The sequence below is a fragment of the Pipistrellus hanaki genome (assembly GCF_964339955.1).
Source record: "Pipistrellus hanaki genome assembly, chromosome: 1".
Classification (NCBI taxonomy): Eukaryota; Metazoa; Chordata; class Mammalia; order Chiroptera; family Vespertilionidae; genus Pipistrellus; species Pipistrellus hanaki.
Genome location: NC_140503.1, coordinates 168339035 through 168357580, shown reverse-complemented (window position 1 = coordinate 168357580; position 18546 = coordinate 168339035). Strand labels below are relative to the sequence as shown.

The 18546-nt window shown below is 35.5% G+C and overlaps 1 protein-coding gene across 1 annotated transcript; it reads left to right on the top strand.

The window, feature by feature from the left end:
* Positions 1-1283: 1283 nt before the first annotated feature.
* On the top strand, positions 1284-18195 carry ALB (albumin). Its single transcript, XM_084885556.1, has 15 exons — positions 1284-1446; positions 2060-2117; positions 2984-3116; positions 3603-3814; positions 4652-4784; positions 5983-6080; positions 8240-8369; positions 9037-9254; positions 10423-10555; positions 11656-11753; positions 13464-13602; positions 14390-14613; positions 15973-16105; positions 16736-16803; positions 18029-18195. The coding sequence occupies exons 1-14, from the start codon at positions 1368-1370 to the stop codon at positions 16775-16777; spliced, it is 1830 nt and encodes a 609-aa protein (XP_084741682.1). The 5' UTR covers positions 1284-1367; the 3' UTR covers positions 16778-16803; positions 18029-18195.
* The last annotated feature ends 351 nt before the right edge of the window (positions 18196-18546 follow it).

The following is an 18546-nucleotide window of genomic DNA, read 5'->3' as shown; positions in this document are numbered from 1 at the left end:
CCTTCACACCTCCATAATGGGGATGTGCTCACAACCAAGGTATCTGCCCTTGACTAGAATTGTACCTGGGACCCTTCAGTCCACAGGCTGATGCTCTATTCACTGAGCCAAACCAGTTAGGGCATGGTTTTCCCTCTTTATTATTGTATTACAATATGATATTGCAGTGCAAAGTAGGAGGAGAAACAAATATTATTCTTTTAATTTATTAAATGAAACATATGTACAAAGTATATGTGTGCATGACAAAAGCTAATCTTGAGCATTAGTAATACAACTAGAGGCCCAATGCAAGAATAGGGCTTCCTTCCCCTGACTGCAGGCACCGGTTTCCCTCTGGCACCCAGGACCTGGGATTTTGCTTTGACTGCTGTCTTCTGCATTGCTCTGGCCCTGCAGCTCCTGTAGCTCCCTGTGTGCTGCCCAGAGGCCCAGCACAGCAGGGGTGGGATGGAACACCTGCGTTGTCACCATGGCGATGACACAAGTGTCCCATCCTGACCACTACCAACTTTGTTGTGCCAATTTGCATATTCCCTCTTTATTGGCTGTGGGAGCTGCCATCTTTGTTGAGAATTGATGGTCAATTTGCAAATTCCATCTTTATTAATAGGATTATACTGAATTACAAGAATTTCCTGTTTGATCAAGTCTTTCCTGGAAACGCATTAAAAAATAACACTATTTTTGACATCAACTTCAAGTCAAAGGTACTTACTCTTTCTCAAAAGCTAAAGAAAAGCTGGCATAATTTATCCTCCAAAAGGAATCATTTTCTCTATTTAGAAAATTAGAATAGTTTTCTATTCTAATTTAAGATTTCTCCAATGGAAATAAGTCCATAGGCAGACATTCTTTTATTTCCATTCATCTGTGACATAAAGGGCAAGTCTGGTTCCATTATTCATTATAAAAATGAATAATGAATTTGTAATATATATGGTTCAGAGCTTAGCTCTTTTAGTATGTCTTATTCCCATACTGAGTCATTGGTTTGGCTAAATTTTTGCAAATATTAAAAACTAAAATGTTCAAATGGTAAATCACAGACAAAGAACATGGTCATGAATGACAGGTACAGATTGTTTAAACTCTTAGGTAAAATTTGATAAGATATTTTACATAACTTGAATGAACTGACAAGGTCTTTGTGGAGCAAACAGGTCCAGATGGCAAACATACGCAAGGGATTTAGTCAAACAATTTTTTGGCAAGAACATTATGAATTTTGTAATCAGGTGGAAGCCAATGAAATACAAAGATGAGTCTAGTTAATAATCTACAATGATCGGTTAAAGAAGTATATTAGTGCTAATTTCTCTCCATTCATTCTACCTTTCCCTTCAACCCCACAAGCCTTTGGCACAATGAAGGGGATAACCTTCATTTGTGTTCTCTTTCTTTTCAGCTCTGCCTACTCCAGGGGTGTGTTTCGTCGAGATGCACGTAAGAATTCTATTTTTTTTTTCATTGTTCAAATTTATTTCATTTTACCAGTAAAAGAAAGTTTCAGGAAACCTTGCATCTATAAAGAAGTAAGCTTTCCTTTAGCACTAATTTCTAGATTGTGACAATATTTTGCATTTGTGAACCTTTAGAAAGTTATCCTAAGTGAAAAAGGTGGGGATTGTTTAGTGACTGTCTTTTCCCTTTGCATATGATGGGACATGGAGGGACTTAAACTTCAGTTGAAGATAGAATTCATAACTCGAAATTGTCAAAGCCTTTATTATTGCACCTTAATGCATTAAAACAACACAACCTGTGTTGATAGCCTTATGAATAAAATTTGTGTTTATATTTTTTCCTTCATACGGTCCTCTCAGTAGCATTATATCTTATCCAACTTTGAATATAAAGCTATAAATATTTAATGATTTTTCAAATAGTATCATTGGCGATTGAACATCTCTTATTTAAAAGCAGAAGAAATAGTTCACTGTCATCCCAATATTTTTGAGCAAATGAATACTAAGTCAAATGGAGAGAAACATAAAAAGTCATATAATAACCAGTTGTTTTCTTCAGTATTTAAACAAATCTTCCTTCCCCCCACCAGACAAGAGTGAAGTTGCTCATCGGTTCAAGGATTTAGGAGAAGAATATTTCAGAGGCCTGTAAGTTATAATATTGAAGAGTCAAATTTAATGTGTCTAATAGGATTGGTTATTATTCTGAAGTTTTCACATTCCCCTGTCATCAGAGTCCAGATGCTCGAACAGTACTGTTTAGTAGAATTTTCTGCATTCACGATGACATTCCATATCAGTATTGACCAATGTGCTAGCCACTGGTCACACATGGTTGTTGAGAACTTTGAACTTGGCAAATGCAACTGAGAATCAAAAGTTTTAGTTGTATGTAATTTTAATTAATTTAACTATATAGTTACACGTGGCTGATGGCTACTGTATGGGGAAGTGTAGTAGCTCTGGAACTCTTACATAAGCTTGATTGAGGGGAAAGACTTTAAAATATGGTTCCTTTCCCAGAACACTCTCAGATTCCTTTACCTAGCAAATTGATGTCATTTCTAGAGAGCATTTTAATATGTTTTTAATTTAGTAAAGAACGAGAAAATAGTTTATTTTTTAAAGGCCAATTTCATTCTATAGCCTGATTAAAGGAGATGTATGTATGATTTTTGTTTTTTTTGTTTTAAATAGTACAAGGGCCTATGTAATGCCCCTAATCTTAACAATTATACCTATTTAGAATGCATGTTGCTTGCTATGTGGTCATCTGCTCACTTATATACTTAAATATGGTGGAAACACATATCTTCTTTGCTTAAAAAACCACATATACCAGTTTAGGCCTCAGATGATTGCTGATGTGAATAGTCTCTCAGGATAATAGGAAGAGGCAAAAAATATTATAGCACATTTGTTCTCTAGCCTAGCAACCTATTTGTTCTCTAGCATAGCAACCTATTTTATATTAAAGTTTTATTATACCAATTTTTTTATGTCCTATGTTTCAGGGTGCTGGTCACCTTTGCCCAGTATCTCCAGCAATGCCCATTTGAAGAGCATGTAAAGTTAGCAAATGAAGTAACCGCGTTTGCAAAAACTTGTGTTGACAATGAGTCAGGTGAAAATTGTGGCAAGTCCCTGGTAAGTACATTGTGATTTTGAGTGTTATTTCTTCTTATTTTAAGTAACTCTGAGCACTACAAAGGGAAAACACCCCATTTTGGCTTTCTCTATTATTATTAAATGACCATATTTGCAAGCAACACTCACAAATGGATAGAGCCATCATTTCTTCTATGAGAGAGACATTCTAGCTATGCCTATAGTTCTAAAGCTTTTCTTTATTGAGGTCACACACAGTGATCATAATGGATTTAAATACACTTTCTTCTCTAATGTGCCCTTCTATTTTATCCTCTGTAACTAACAGTGTGATAATTACTTCTTAAAAAATTACACATAGATTATCAAGTCAGGGGAAACTCTCTAAACCTGAGGAAAAAAGTGAGTTGTAATATCATATCCTCACCAAGATTTACCAGAATATAACATTTTTAATACTGTTCTTTGGGTGAAAAGAAAATAAAAACACTGCCTAGCAATTTGAAGCCTCTCTCTTCCATTTAGCACACGCTTTTCGGAGATAAATTGTGTACGGTCGCATCTCTTCGGGACACCTATGGTGACATGGCTGACTGCTGTGAGAAACAAGAACCTGAGAGAAACGAATGCTTCCTGAAACACAAAGATGATAACCCAAACCTGCCTGCATTGGTGAGACCAGATCCCGAAGCAATGTGCACCGCCTATAAGGAAAACGAACAGAAGTTGTTGGGAACGTAAGTAATCAGATTTTTAAATCCTTATCAGAGGGTATATTTTTATTGATTAGGGAGAGAGAGAGAGAGAGAGAGAGAGAGAGAGAGAGAGAGAGAGAGAGAGAGAGAGAGAGAGAGAGAGAAAGGGAGAAAGGGAGAAAGAGAGAGACATTGATTGGTTGCCTACAGAATCAAAACGTGTTTCAGCCCCTTCCCTTCTCCCCCGCCCCCGCCCCCCCCCCCCCCCCCCCCAGAACTTTGGTGTAGGAGAGGATTCTCCAACCAACTGGGCCATACGCCCAGGGCAGGAATCAGATATTTGTGCTTCAACATTAAAAATTATAAAATAGGTCAAGACTCCTTATAACAACTACTATAAAAATAATTTCAACATTAAGACTTAGAAGCTTTTGTTCTAATGACAAATTCAAAGAAATACTACTTACTGCTACAAAATTCTACACAATAAAAAATTTGATCAATTATCTATTGGAATTAATTGAAACAGGATATGATCTGTATGGAAAACATTAACAGTTCCCTTTTCCCTGGCAATGCCCGCATGATGGTTGTTCATTACTTAGGGGTGTCCACATTAAAAATTATGAACTAACTTCATTTAGTTTTTGCCAGAATTAACTTTGCTTATTGTCTGAATTAACTTAATTTTACTTTATACATGTGCATATAAGTTTAATCTTTTTATTGACTTAAATTATGACAAAGGCAAATTGGTTTAATTGATAAGTTAGATATCTTTGAGTTTTGGAGTTTCTAGGGAAATTGTTGATAATAATTGTCCCTGTAATACTGTCTGCTACAGAAAAAATGACTGCCTCTTCTTCTTTAAAATTATAGGTACTTATATGAAGTTGCCAGGAGACATCCTTTCTTCTATGGCCCAGAGCTCCTTTACTTTGCTGAAAAATACAAAAAAGTTTTGAAAGAATGCTGTGCAGTGGCTGATAAAGCTGCCTGCCTGGGACCAAAGGTATGCACAGCAGAACAGAAGATCCAGTTAAGACTCAAACCTCAGATTTGGGACACTTTATGGCTAGATGAAGGGTACCTAAGTCTCTGATATAAACTTCTTTTCTTAGTTAAAAAAAAAAAGCCTTCCTTACTTTATTCACCCCAAAGATTTTTCACCTGCATTGAAGGTTGATGACATTCTCATTCCTCCTTCTAAGTTTTACCCAGCAGATCTCATAGAGAACCACTGAGTATGTGTCTAAATACCCTCTTCTTTTTATAGTGAAACTAGAGGTCTGGTGCATGAAATTCATGCACTTTGGGGTTGGGGAAGGGGAGGGTGTCCATTGGGACGTGCCCTCTTGCAGTCCAAGAGCCTTTGGGGGATGTCCAACTGACAGCTTAGGCCCACTCCCCATGGGAAGTGGGCTTAAGCCAGCAGTCAGACATCCTTAGTGCTGTAGCAGAGGCAGGAGAGTTTCCCTGCCATGCTACTGCTGTTGCACTTGCCATCCTGGGGCCCAACTTCAGGCTGAGCCGTGCTCCTCCTGTGGGAGAGCAATGAACACCAGGGGCAGCTCCTGCGTTGAGCATCTACTCTCCTGGTGGTCAGTGTGGGTCATAGTGACCAGTCATTCTGCTGTTCGGTCAATTTGCATATTAGCCTTTTATTATATAGGATAAACTCATTTGTAAAATTGCACAGCAAAGGGCCACAGTTTTTGTTTATCTTTTCATGAGTCTTTCCTATTGTGGAGGGAATTCAAAGTGGAGAATTTCAGTGCTTCTAGAAGCTTGGCTTGTTTCATTCATTCCATAAATTTTTATTATGTACTCATCATCTTTTCTAGGCAGTTTATTGATGTGAGAGTTGGTGAAGGAGGGATTGAAATGGACTTATGCAAAATTAAGAAATCAATAAAATCATATTCCCTGGGATGTTAGTATACTTTGTTCTTCTACCATTCTCTTCAGTTCCCTTTTCTCTGGGCATGCCCCCAAGTGGGTTGTTCACTACCTAGGGGCATCCATTATGACCGGACTGATTTTTCCTCTCACCACACAGCAAATTAATTATTTGCCAATGGTGAATACTTGGGAGTTTAAGCGTACAATATGTCTTTAAAACTTAATTTGTTAAAGTCTTATCTGAACTTATGAAGGGGTGCTTTATATAGAGTTTTAAAATATATTTCCAAAATTATTTCTTTTTGTAGTTGGATGCCTTGAAGGAAAAAGTAGTGGTTTCAGGTGCCCGACAGAGACTAAAGTGCTCCAGTCTTCAGAAATTCGGTGACAGAGCTTTCAAAGCATGGTATTTAAAATTTAGTTTTTGTATTTTATAATGATGTAAATGATGATGGTTCAGTTGACAAAATTGTACTTTCATATGAGTTTTTTTTCTTAATTTTCACGTGAGGATATGTTTTTATTGATTTTTTTTTTTTAAGCAAGAGAGGGAGAGAGAGAGATCGATGTTAGAGAGAAACCTAGATCAGTGCTTTCCCAATCAGGGAAGACACCTGCTACCTAGTTATGTGACCTGATCAGTAATCAGAAAATCTTTGGGGCATGGGATAATGTTCCAACTAACTGAGCCAGGGAACATTTGTATAAGTTTTTACACAGTACTTTCATGTATATCCTTCTTGTTATCTAAAAGTCAGAAATTTAACAGAAGTGAAAAATCAGAGCATAATTGACAATTCATCATTATTTTTGTTATATGTTTTCAAAGTAGTAAAAAAAATTAGATGATTTTTTTGGGTAATTCTATGATAGTTATTTAAACTCCCATTTACTTCTAAAGACAAGAGGTCTTACTCTTTTTTAAAAATAATTTTTTTAATATATATTTTATTGATTTTTAACAGAGAGGAAGAGAGAGATATAGAGAGCTAGAAACATCGATGAGAGAGAATCATCGATCAGCTGCCTCTTGCACATCCCCTACTAGGGATGTGCCCGCAACCAAGGTACATGCCCTTGACCGGAATCGAACCTGGGACCTTTCAGTCCGCAGGCCGACGCTCTATCCACTGAGCCAAACTGGTTTTGGCTAAAAATAATTTTTATTTTTCAATTATAGTTCATACTAATACAATATTATATTAGTTTTATATGTACTCCAGTGATTAGATATTATAACTTAAGTAAGTGATCATCCCAATAAAACTTGTACCCATCTTTAGTTATTAGAATATTGTTGACTATATTTCCTAAACTGTACTTTATGTCCCCATGATTATTTTGATACTACCAATTTGTACTTAATTCCTTCACATTTTTAATAGGGATTTTATTCTAATGGTCCATGATTTTTATACTGTCATAGTCAGGGTTGTTATTTAATTTTGTCTCCTCTAGCCCCTTGCAATTATCTGAAACTATCTGCTTGTTTTTTAAGTTGTGATAATTAATTCAGCCACAAGATCACTTCTCATTTTCTTATAGTTCCAGCTCCATACTTAATTTATTGCTTTTGCCTGGACTTCTATTTTTATATTACTTAGCTGATTCTAAAAGCCAAGAACCCCCTTCCTACTCTCATCCCAATTCCTAGTTTGCCTATCAACAGCAAATCAACATGAACAGAAGATAGAATAACAGACATTTTGCAAGGTTTTTAGAAACCATAATTTGTACTATCTTTGCTTGTCACCTCTATCATCTACACATTAAAATCTAACAAATAATTAAACAAAATCATCCAATGTGAAACAATGCACAATTAAACAGGCTGTGACTGGTTTTGGCGAAGTATCTTTTATCAGATTTAGGCAAGTCTGAAATGATTTGTGAAAGCTTGTGGTTATTAGCCATTTCACATCTTGTCATCAGGCTTAGAGACTGTGCTGGATCAATTTCTTGGTAAAAATACATTAGACTCTCTAATCTTGAAAATTAACCTTTCTTTTCTCTGTGTACTTTGGAACTCAGCAAGAAGGCTTTTTATTGGTAACAAAGACAACTGGAGTTTGTGTGACCCTTTCCAGTTTATAAAATGCTTTCCTATTCACCATCTAATCTAATTCTCACCACAGTCCTCTGATGCAGCATGCTGTGTGTCTCTTCAGGGCTAAAGCTCAGAGAATCTAAGTAACTACTTGAGGATCACACTGATATTAAGCAATAAAGTTAGACCTGGAAGTCAGATATGGGGTCCAAACCTGATGCTCTCATATGTCACCTCTTTCAGGATGCATCTTTGATTTCTGATTTTATGAATTGCTGACATTTTTCTGCCCACCACACAAACTTATTTAGAGTAGAGAATTGTGCCCTAAAGAAACGTTTTGCCCTAAGATAACAATTTGATTTAGAAATAGCACTAAAATGAGAATGAATGAATTTTATAAATTATTTCTGTATTTAATTTTGCCCTAAATTTTTTCTTAAAAGTACTATTTTTGTAGTGCTTTCACATAAAATATTGGACTTTAATAAATTGTGATGGGTGAATTTTCTTTTTAGGTCCCTCGCTCGCCTGAGCCAGAAATTTCCCAAAGCTGACTTTACGGAAGTTTCCAAACTGGTGTCTGATCTTACCAAAGTCCACAAGGAATGCTGCGCAGGTGACATGCTTGAATGTGCAGATGACAGGGTAAGAAATCCTCAGCATTCTCTTTAGTAACATGCGTCAGTGGGTACAATGAATTTGCTTAGTATAATTGTTGATCACTAATAATAAACTGAAATTATCTTCTATGTCAAATATGCTCAATTCTTTTCCTGCCTTGTGGCATGTTATTTATTTATTTATTTATTTATTTATTTATTTATTTACATGGCTATCCCATTCACAAAATGATCTGATAAATACATTCAGTAATTTCTAATTCCTTTCAGTCATATTCTGAGAACAAAAGTTTAAACTGAAGTAGCACAGCTGCAAAAGTAGTTTACAAAGAAAAATTTTTGGGACATGTGACTATTCTGTAACTGAAGAAATTTGTATTTCTTCATCTCTACATATTTTTCACCCAGCCCTCTACTATTGGGTTTTAATTTTGAAACTTAAGTGCCTTAACAGTAGAAATATAGATTTAATAAATAACGGTTATTGACTAGCTTTTAAACAAGTGGAAATATTTTCATAGTTCTGAGTCTCCAGATTTCTGAGCATAGACTGAAAATGTTCATAGAAGGCAGGTTGGTATGTACATGGTCTTAGAATACAGTGGACATGTTCTCCCAACGTAATAGAAGTCTGGAGAGGAAGCATAGGGATGTCAATTTAATTTGAACAATTTTCATCAACTTGCTTATAGGCAAATCTTGCCAAGTATATGTGTGAAAACAAAGAGTTATTATTCAACACTAAACTGGAGGGATGCTGTGGTAAACCTTTGTTGGAAAAATCCCAATGCATTGCTGATATGGAAAATGGTGATTTGCCTGGTGACTTGCCCACATTAAATGCTGACTATGCTGAAGATGAGAATGTTTGCAATCACTATAAGGATAACAAAGATGTCTTCCTGGGCATGTAAGTGGATAAAGAAGGATCCTTTCATAGCTTTTATAGGCTCTGAGGATTTAGAAAACAGTTCTAGGCTTTTCTTTGGAGTTGTTACAATTGTTGCCTGCAGTGCTACTTTATCCTTTCTTCTCTGAGTCTTCAAAAGTTTTGGAAAAAATCAATTGGTTTTTAAAATATGCATAAAATAATATCTGCTCATGGCAAAAATCTCAATCAATAGAAAAGAGGAGAAAGTAAAATTTTCTATTACCACACCCTCCCCCATTCTTTGCTCCTTATGAATATTTCTGGCAATAACTGTAGAAACATTTTGTGTATATATAAATTATATACATATTATTAGCTTATTTATTTAAAGAGTATTTCTTGAACTTTAGCATGACATATATGGATAAATATAAGTCATACATCTTCATAGCTCTGTATCTACCTTTCAGCAGAATAGGTGTATAAAAAGAAGTATGGAGTCTGCTAAGAGGCATTTTAATTTGCGAGTAAAGACCAGATGTTCAGTAGCATGGCAAGGCAGCATACAATTAAATGATAAAATAAATGATTATTTATAGTCAGTAAGTGGTGGTAAGCTTTTGAATTTTTTTGTTGGATTACAATAGCATTCTGTGTACTAAATAATATTTTACAAAATTATGTGCCCTTCAAGATTTCACTCCTACATAGAGGAAACTAAAAATTTAAGAATATCTATCTATCTATCTATCTATCTATATCTATCTATCTATCTATCTATCTATCTATCTATCTATCTATCATCTATTCGAACCTTTCTGAGATGAAGTCCAAAGTAAACAAAAGAAACATAATAACAGGTATCATTGATCAAACATTTCATAGGCACCAGTGTGTATTATGCACACCCTATGACCTGTGTTTCTCACAATCCACCTTCTGAGATATGTCCTATTATTATCTCCATTCTAAAGAAGAGGGAACTAAGGTTCTGATAGTTTTAATCAGTTGCCTAAGGTGATATAGTAAAATAAGTGTTAGAGTTAGGATTTGAATGTAAGTCTGAACCCTAGCCCCTAGCCGCCAAGCTTTATTGATGGGTTTGGTCAAATTGAACCTTTGGGGTATGAGTGATGCTTGTGGTTAGTTAGGTGATTTTTCTTGCATATTTGTTCAACTAAGTCTATTTTATTTTCATCTTAATTAGGTTTTTGTATGAGTACTCAAGAAGGCATCCTGACCATGCTGTCTCAATGATACTGAGATTTGTCAAGGGATATGAAGCTACACTGGAGAAGTGCTGTGCCACCGATGATTCTCATACATGCCTTTCCAAAGTGGTAGGTTTCTCAAAGTTCTTTGGTGATTCCAATAATAAGAGAGAAAAATAATGCCAGAAAGCAATATATTCTATAATGCAATTGAGATATTCTCTGGAGATAATTTCAATTTTGTGCTCTTAAGCATTTTAGGGGAAATGGCCTCAATAGACTAGTTAATAAAAACTAGAGTAGTATATATATATAAAAACAAAGCTCAGAAAAGAGCAAGCTCTAATTTCAAAAATATTGACCACATCTTTCCTCTTTTTCATAGAACAAAATAAGATAAAGGAAATGTAAATGTTAATTTAAAGTGCTATAACTTAGATATGAAGATAATTAACTTGATTTCAAGATTTATCTAGTATTAAAAATTAGTATCTTAAGGAAGATTGTGAAATCTATTCAGTTAGAATATTTTAAAATCTTTTTGAGAAGGTTTAGGAATGGTCTTACAAGAAATTTAGTAAGTTGAGAAAATCAGTTCTCGAGGACTTTTAATATATTTTGCTATGCTAACATGGGATTTTTAGCAGGTTTAGAATATTTAGCATTTTCAACATGTGGAGTGGTTTCCAATTTTTTTTTTCCTTTACCAAGAACCTGCTATATGCCAGGCACCATGGCTGGATTCCATGCCCAAGATAAAATCTCTTATTTCAGAGAGCTTAGGATCCAACTGGAGAGATGGCTTAAAAATAATAGTGCTTATAATCATAGCTATAATTTATTGAACTTCTACTATGTTCCAAGAACTATTGCAATTTCATTAGCTCAGGTGGTTTTTATAGAGCATTCTCTGGGTTGGTACCATCTTCATCCCCATTTTAGAGGTGAGGTTCCTAAAACTTGGTGATTAGAAGTCAAGTTCCACAACTAGAAAAGGAGTCAGATGACCTTGCTTAAAAAACCAGCAGTGTCACTCCAGAGCTTGAATATTCTTAATCACCTATACTATGTAGTGTGGATATACTGTAACAGGTTTGGTATCAAAGGTTTATTTACATGACTTTGGGAAGAAACATTCAAAAAACCTCTCAGTCTACCTATAGGGGCAAAAAACATCCTGCATCTGGTCCATTGGTGGAACCTTTAAACACAATTCTTTTATTTTTTAGTTTGATGAACTGAAGCCACTTGTGGATGAGCCAAAGGGATTAGTCACAAAAAATTGTGAACTCTTTGAAAACCTTGGAGAGTATGGCTTCCAAAATGCGTATGTATTTTTGCTTTTGACTAATGTCATTCTTGATCAATTTGTAGGTTTTTAAATTTTTATTTATTTTATAAAAATTTATCTTTATTGTTGAGTCTTAGAGTTGTCCCCTCTTCCTTCCCCTCACCCCTCAGTTTACCCCTTCGAATCACTCCCCTCTCTCAAGGCCTTCACCACACTATTGTCTGTGTTTATGGGTTATGCATATATGAATATATGTTCTTTGGTTAATCACTTCTTGCCCCCCACCCATGCCCTCTGTGATTCGTTAGTCTGTTCCATGTTTCCAGGTCTCTGGATCTATTTTATTCATCAGTTTATTTTGTTTACTAGACTCCACATATAAGTGAGATCAATTTATAATTTTTAAGACTACATATATATCTCACCTGTCATAGAACTCATAATCATGAAAATACAGTATATATTTATAACTCCTCTCCATAAAGAAAGACTGGAGAATGAGAGATAAAATAGTTGGTGGGTTGAAGAGACCTATATTTGAGTTCAGTTTAAAAAATTAGCCTCTTGAGACTGGGAAGGAAAATACTAAATATTTTGCTATAGGAACTGAGGATGCCCTCTGAAAGTTAAGGAAGAATTTATGGACAAAAAACAGAACAAAACAAAACAACAGCAATGCTTTTCCAGAATAGCAAATAGTTGGACTTGAATAGCAGTGACTCAAGAAGTACTGTAATATATAAGTTGATGAATAATATCCTGATCTAATAGAGCCTTACTTGTGGAGCTAAAGACAAAAGGGACACACTATTAGCTAGATATTTACTGATCATTGTCAACACTCTTCTAACTGTGGGTGCTAGGGATAGCAATAATTAACAAGTCTCTTCCCTTGAGTAGATTACAGCCATACATTGCCTTTCAATGGTGGTTGGAATTCCTAATAAATGGTTGTTACCTGGTAGATCTTACTCCAGGTTGATGGCATACTTTATGTCTTTTAATCCTTGCACCATTCCTACTGAGTCAGGTACATATCCTCTTTTTTATAGACGAGAAAACTCATCCATATCTTTCTAATTTAGCACAGTGCTGCTATTCAAAGTAGCATGACAGTTGTGAGTAAGCTAAACACAGAGTTAATAAAGCTGTAGTAATAATCCTAACCTGCATGTCTTTTTAAAAAATATATATATTTTATTGATTTTTTTACAGAGAGGAAGGGAGAGAGTTAGAGAGCTAGGAACGTCGATGAGAGAGAAACATCGATCAGCTGCCTCTTGCACACCCCCTACTGGGGATGTGCCTGCAACCAAGGTAAATGCCCTTGACTGGAATTGAACCTGGGACCTTTCAGTCCTCAGACTGACTCTCTACCACTGAGCCAAACCGGTTTCGGCATGCATGTCTTTTTCTATATGAGCAACTATAAAGCTACTTCAGCCCACCCCTGCATATTAAACTCTCAGTAGATTTCATTGGAAGAAAGAAGCAATTAATAAATGAATTTTAGTAAGCTAAGTGACTTTCCTAAAATTAAGCAGCACAGCTGGAATTCAAAGTTAAGCTTGCCTAGTTGCTTAGAACAAGGTCTTCCCCGAATTCTACTTCACAAAACAAAAGATAGAGATGATTTTATGAATGGAAAATAATTGTAATTGATTTTGTCTAATTGTTCTTTGCTTCACCTACTATGTTAGGAAAAATAGCTTCTTGCCTGGTTGAAAACACAGTCTTTTGTTACAGGCTCTTAGTTCGTTACACGAAGAAATTACCCCAAGTGTCAACTCCAACTCTTGTGGATGTCTCAAGAAAACTAGGCAGAGTGGGCAGTCACTGCTGCACGCTTCCAGAAGTGAAAAGAATGGGTTGTGCTGAAGACTATGTGAGTCCTTTAAAATATATAATAAGTCAATAATGATGAATTTTGCCTTTATAACGTTACCTTTCAGAAGCAGGAGTGAACTAATGTGTGTGTGTGTGTGTGTGTGTGTGTGTGTGTGTGTATGTGTGAGTAGAACTTGGTTCTCTATATCATCCTGACCATCAGAATGAGGATTGAGACAAGATTCTGAAGATGATAAATTATTCTGAAAAAAAAAAAATCCATGAGTATTTAATGCTTCATCCTAGCATTTAAAAATTTTTACTTTTGGGAGGTCTTCCTGTATCAGTATAAGACTGCTTTCTCCCACTCCTGCACATGTCCTAGGAATCACTTCAAATTATTTTAATGAATTATTTTCTCAAATGTAGTCATGGATTATTCTGCAAATGTAGACATATAAAAAAGAAAAGACTTTATTAAAAAATTATCCTTATTGCTGAAAATATTACAGATGTTTCCCTGCTTCCCCCCATTCACCCCCTCCTTCCTACTTCTGCCCCCTCCCCAGGCCTTCACCTCACTATTCTCTGTGTCCATAGGTTATGCAAATCTCTTCCTGGTCCTCTTTCCCCGATTTGCCTCTGAGATTCATCAGTCTGTTCCCTAGAAGATCTATTTTGATCATCAGAGTATTTTATTCATTATATTCCAAGTGAGATGAATCTTGCATTCAGTGTTGCTAGTTAAAATACAACACTTCTTTTGGTCTATTGGAAAGTAGGAGTTCATGGAAAACTTTTCATTATGCTCCTTTTGAATTTCTGCTCTACTCCCTGTTCTTCAGCTGTCCGTGGTCTTGAACTGGTTGTGCGTGTCACACGAGAAAGCACCAGTGAGTGACAAAGTAACCAAATGCTGCACGGAGTCATTGGTGGGCAGACGGCCATGCTTTTCTGCACTGGAAGCTGATGAAACCTTTACTCCCAAAGAATTTAACGCTGAAACATTCACCTTCCATGCCGATGTATGCGCACTTCCCGAGCCTGAGCAACAAGTCAAGAAACAAACGTGAGAAACATTTCATTCCTACACGTGCTTGTAATCTTAATCGGGGAAACTGCAAAATATTCTTAAGTAGTATTAAATTCCTTAGAAAAAAGAACTTAAGTATTTGCCTTCTTAAGGTGATAAAACTGTCAAAATTAAAATGGATAGGTTTTTGTTCTCTTACCAAAGTAAACAATAACAACAAAATTATATTATAAATTTCTGTAGAAATCATTCAGAATAGTTATGTGGAAAAAGGCTGCCTAAGTAATAAGATTAACATTTTAGGACAAGTCCAGTAGAAAAAGCTGAACAATTCATTGATTCATTGTGAAGATAGCAAATTAGTTAGTAGAAGTCTTAGAAAAATTTATTTCTAGGCATAAGTGATTATTTGAAGTTTGTTCTATGGCAACCCACAGGCAAGGTAAACCTCCAACATGTGACTTTTGAGAATGGAATTTGGGTGAAAGACATCTAGAAATGCAAGTTCTGAAGCATGACTCTGCTTCTGTCACTAGGGGTTAGATAGGCAAAGCACAGTTGCTATCATGTCTGGTGGGTTCTGATCATGGCCACAGACTTAAGAGGAATATTGCAAAACTTGTGCTCACACGATTCTCTAGTACTATTATCTCTGCAGACGTCAATGAAAGAGAACCACCAGCTTCAATGAATTGGATAGTCTTGTTTCCCATGGCCTCTGCATATTCATTTTGAATGGGCCAATTAAAGACCAAAATGATAAATTCTTGAATTAAAAACTTATTAAAAATTTTAAGTTGATTTCAGAGAGGAAGAGATAGGGAGACAAGAACAACAATGGTGAGAGAGTCATTGATCAGCTGCCCCTGCACACCCCACATTGGGAATCAAGCCCACAACCAGGCATGTGCCCTGGCCAGGAATCAAACCATGGGTTGATGCTCCAACCACTGGGCCATGCTGGCCAGGTTTTGATTAAAAACTTTTAAATGGAGTCCAAATAATTAAGCTTTGAAGGATCGTTTTTAGCTCTTAAATTGCTATAAACTTCAACACGGCACACATTTAAAAATCTGAATACTTTCTAAATGTAATAACATAATCATTTCTAGAGATTTAACTGAAAAGAGATTTATTGATATAACAGATGTTAAACAATTTACTTTGATGATTTTATTTGAACCTAGCATCAACACCATAAAAGTAGATTTTGTTCTCCTCCTTGTGGAAATGAGAATATTGAATTTTTATAGTGATAAGCTTGGGCCTCAAGCTCAAAGTTGCCTGGCTTTAAGACTTATGATCTCAAACAACAGTACTAATGTCTTCAGCATCTACATTTTTCTCATGTGAGTAACCATTTCCCTGTTCTGTTTTCATTTTGTTTAAATGCAGTGCACTTGTGGAGCTGTTGAAACACAAACCCAAAGCAACTGATGAACAACTGAAGACTGTTATGGGAGAATTCACAACCTTCTTCCAGAAGTGCTGTACAGCTGCTGACAAAGAAGCCTGCTTTGCAGAGGAGGTGCAGGAGTCGTCTTCATTTTAATATGCACAGTGCCCTTTATTGCTGCTTGATCAGGCTAGGGCTCAGGAGACTGTATCTGAAGACACATATACATTGGGGCTCCAAATTTTTCTTCTACATACAGTTGTCTGAAAAAAAAAATGACTTAAATTAATTCTTTTTAAAAAATCTCCTGCTAACTTGAAGCATATTATTAGATATTTGTAGCATTTGTTCTGTTTCCAAAGTTGGGTCACATATGAATTCAAATAGAAATATTCAGAAGTTTTGAAATCTTTTTGGTAAAGACATAGTTAAAACAAAACCTTTGTTTAAGCATTTTCTTTAAAAGTATTGGTTTGCAATTGGGTTGAATCTGTGTGCTTGATTTCTCAGGCGGGTGGAAAGTTTATATTTAAATGTCTGAGTCACTTACTATTTTTTCTTTACAACTTGAGAGTAATGTTTTTATTGCTTTGGGTGCAATGAGTGTTCATAGTTTTCTCCTAGAGATTCTAGTACTAAGCTGGTATTAAAGGGTATGAAACATGGAAAATTATTTTGTAATCATCAATGGCTGTATAAATATTCATTTATCCTAATAGTGATGCTAATACTTCCCCAAACTTCTCATTTCTTTGTATTCAGGGTCCAAAACTTGTTGCTTCAAGTCAAGCCGCCTTGGCCTAAAAACAACACACTCACAAACATCTCAGGTAATATTCTCTGGATTTCCTTTAAAAAATTAATTATAATAGTTAATATTATAATAGCTAAGAGCCGTATGAACTAGTGCCAATCACTGTTTTAAGGCCTTTGTATATATTAACTTATTTAATTCTCACAATAGTTTTCTGGATTGAGTTCCATTATAATTCCAATATTTCAGATGGCAAAATGAAATTACAGATCAAAGCATAGACTAAGTAGTTAACTCATTGATCACCCAGCCTCTGAGAGGTGGAGCTACAATTAAAAATTGAAACCAGAGCTTGACAGTTAATCACTGTCCTGTTCTGACCTAGTGTGACACAGTAGACAGAGCCATTCAACTCAGCAATGACTCAGAGTGGATGACTTCAGCTATTAGGCAAGATGACATGCATTTTTGAAGGTTAAAAAAAGTTGAATGACAATGATTTCACAAAGTTCAACTTAATAGCTCAATAGCAAATTCATGTCATTGGAGAATATGAGAAATCTGTTATGTGAATTCCTACTTAATAGTACATAATCTGCTACTAAGTTTCCATGTGTCAACATGCTGAGTTTTAATAGACTTTCTCTTCTTAGGACAAAAAGGCCCACTTTAAAATTTAGATGTTTGACCATAAACACGTTTTATCCAATTTTGGTTGTAATATGTTGAGGAAAATTAAAAGAAATTATATATAACACTTCTCTTTTACATGAAAAACAAGTTGTGCAACATTTTTCTGAGCATTAATTCCTTCTATATTTTCCAAACTGACCTTGATGCTTATTCCACTAATTGGACTTTAACTTACTCTTTGTCACATGATAAAACCTACATATTGTGCATTCAGACAAGGAAGACCTTCCTGTCTCTGCAAATTTGGTTGTTTCAAAATGTGGTTTGTTTCAGTCCCAAATGGCAATTAACTTGAAGAAGACACCTTGTGTGTTTGCAATTAGTGTAGGTAAGAAACAGCTGTTAGGTAAAGGACGGAGGATTATGAAAGTTTGTGACTCTGAATAAGTATGAAGTCATCAGTGATGAAGAGAGGACTTTACAATACCTGGTGGGGTGTCTGCTCCCCTAGCTCAGCAGAAGAATTCAGCTGCCATGGGTTGAGGGCAAGCTTGACTTATTTTCGTTGGTGAAAATTGGAAATTAAGCTATTTGACATTTATTGAGGTAGATTTGAAAAACACAAGCCATTTTACAAACGGTATTTATATTGTCCTTTTATTTTTCAGCTTATCCTAAGAGAAAGAGAGAAACGAAGACCCAAAGCTTATTCATCTGTTTTTTCCTTTCCTTTGGTATAAAACCAACAGTCTATCTAAAGTACATACATGTCTTTAAATATTTTTCCTCCTTCTCTGTGATGCAATTAATAAAAATAAAAAAAAACCTAATACAATGGCTCAGGACTGTTATTTTTAGAAGAATAGTTGCCATCTTGAACATTTCGTGGGTTCCGTGAAAATCTCCTCTGTGTTCCCCACTTCATAGGAGGACTTCTAATTCCTAAGGAGTTAATTAGTTAAAGGGAACATTAATACTCTTCTTAGTTAAGGATTATGAACATTGAAAGTAATATTTTAGCATTATTATAATTTTGAATAAAAGAGTAAAGATTGTGGTCCAGTACGATATATGAAACATGGCATTCCCTTACTACTAGAGCCCTCTAAGCAATGTGAGGCAATAAAGCTACAGATCATTGTAAAAATAGTTAATTTATTTGGGAAATAAACCCTGACCCTAAAAT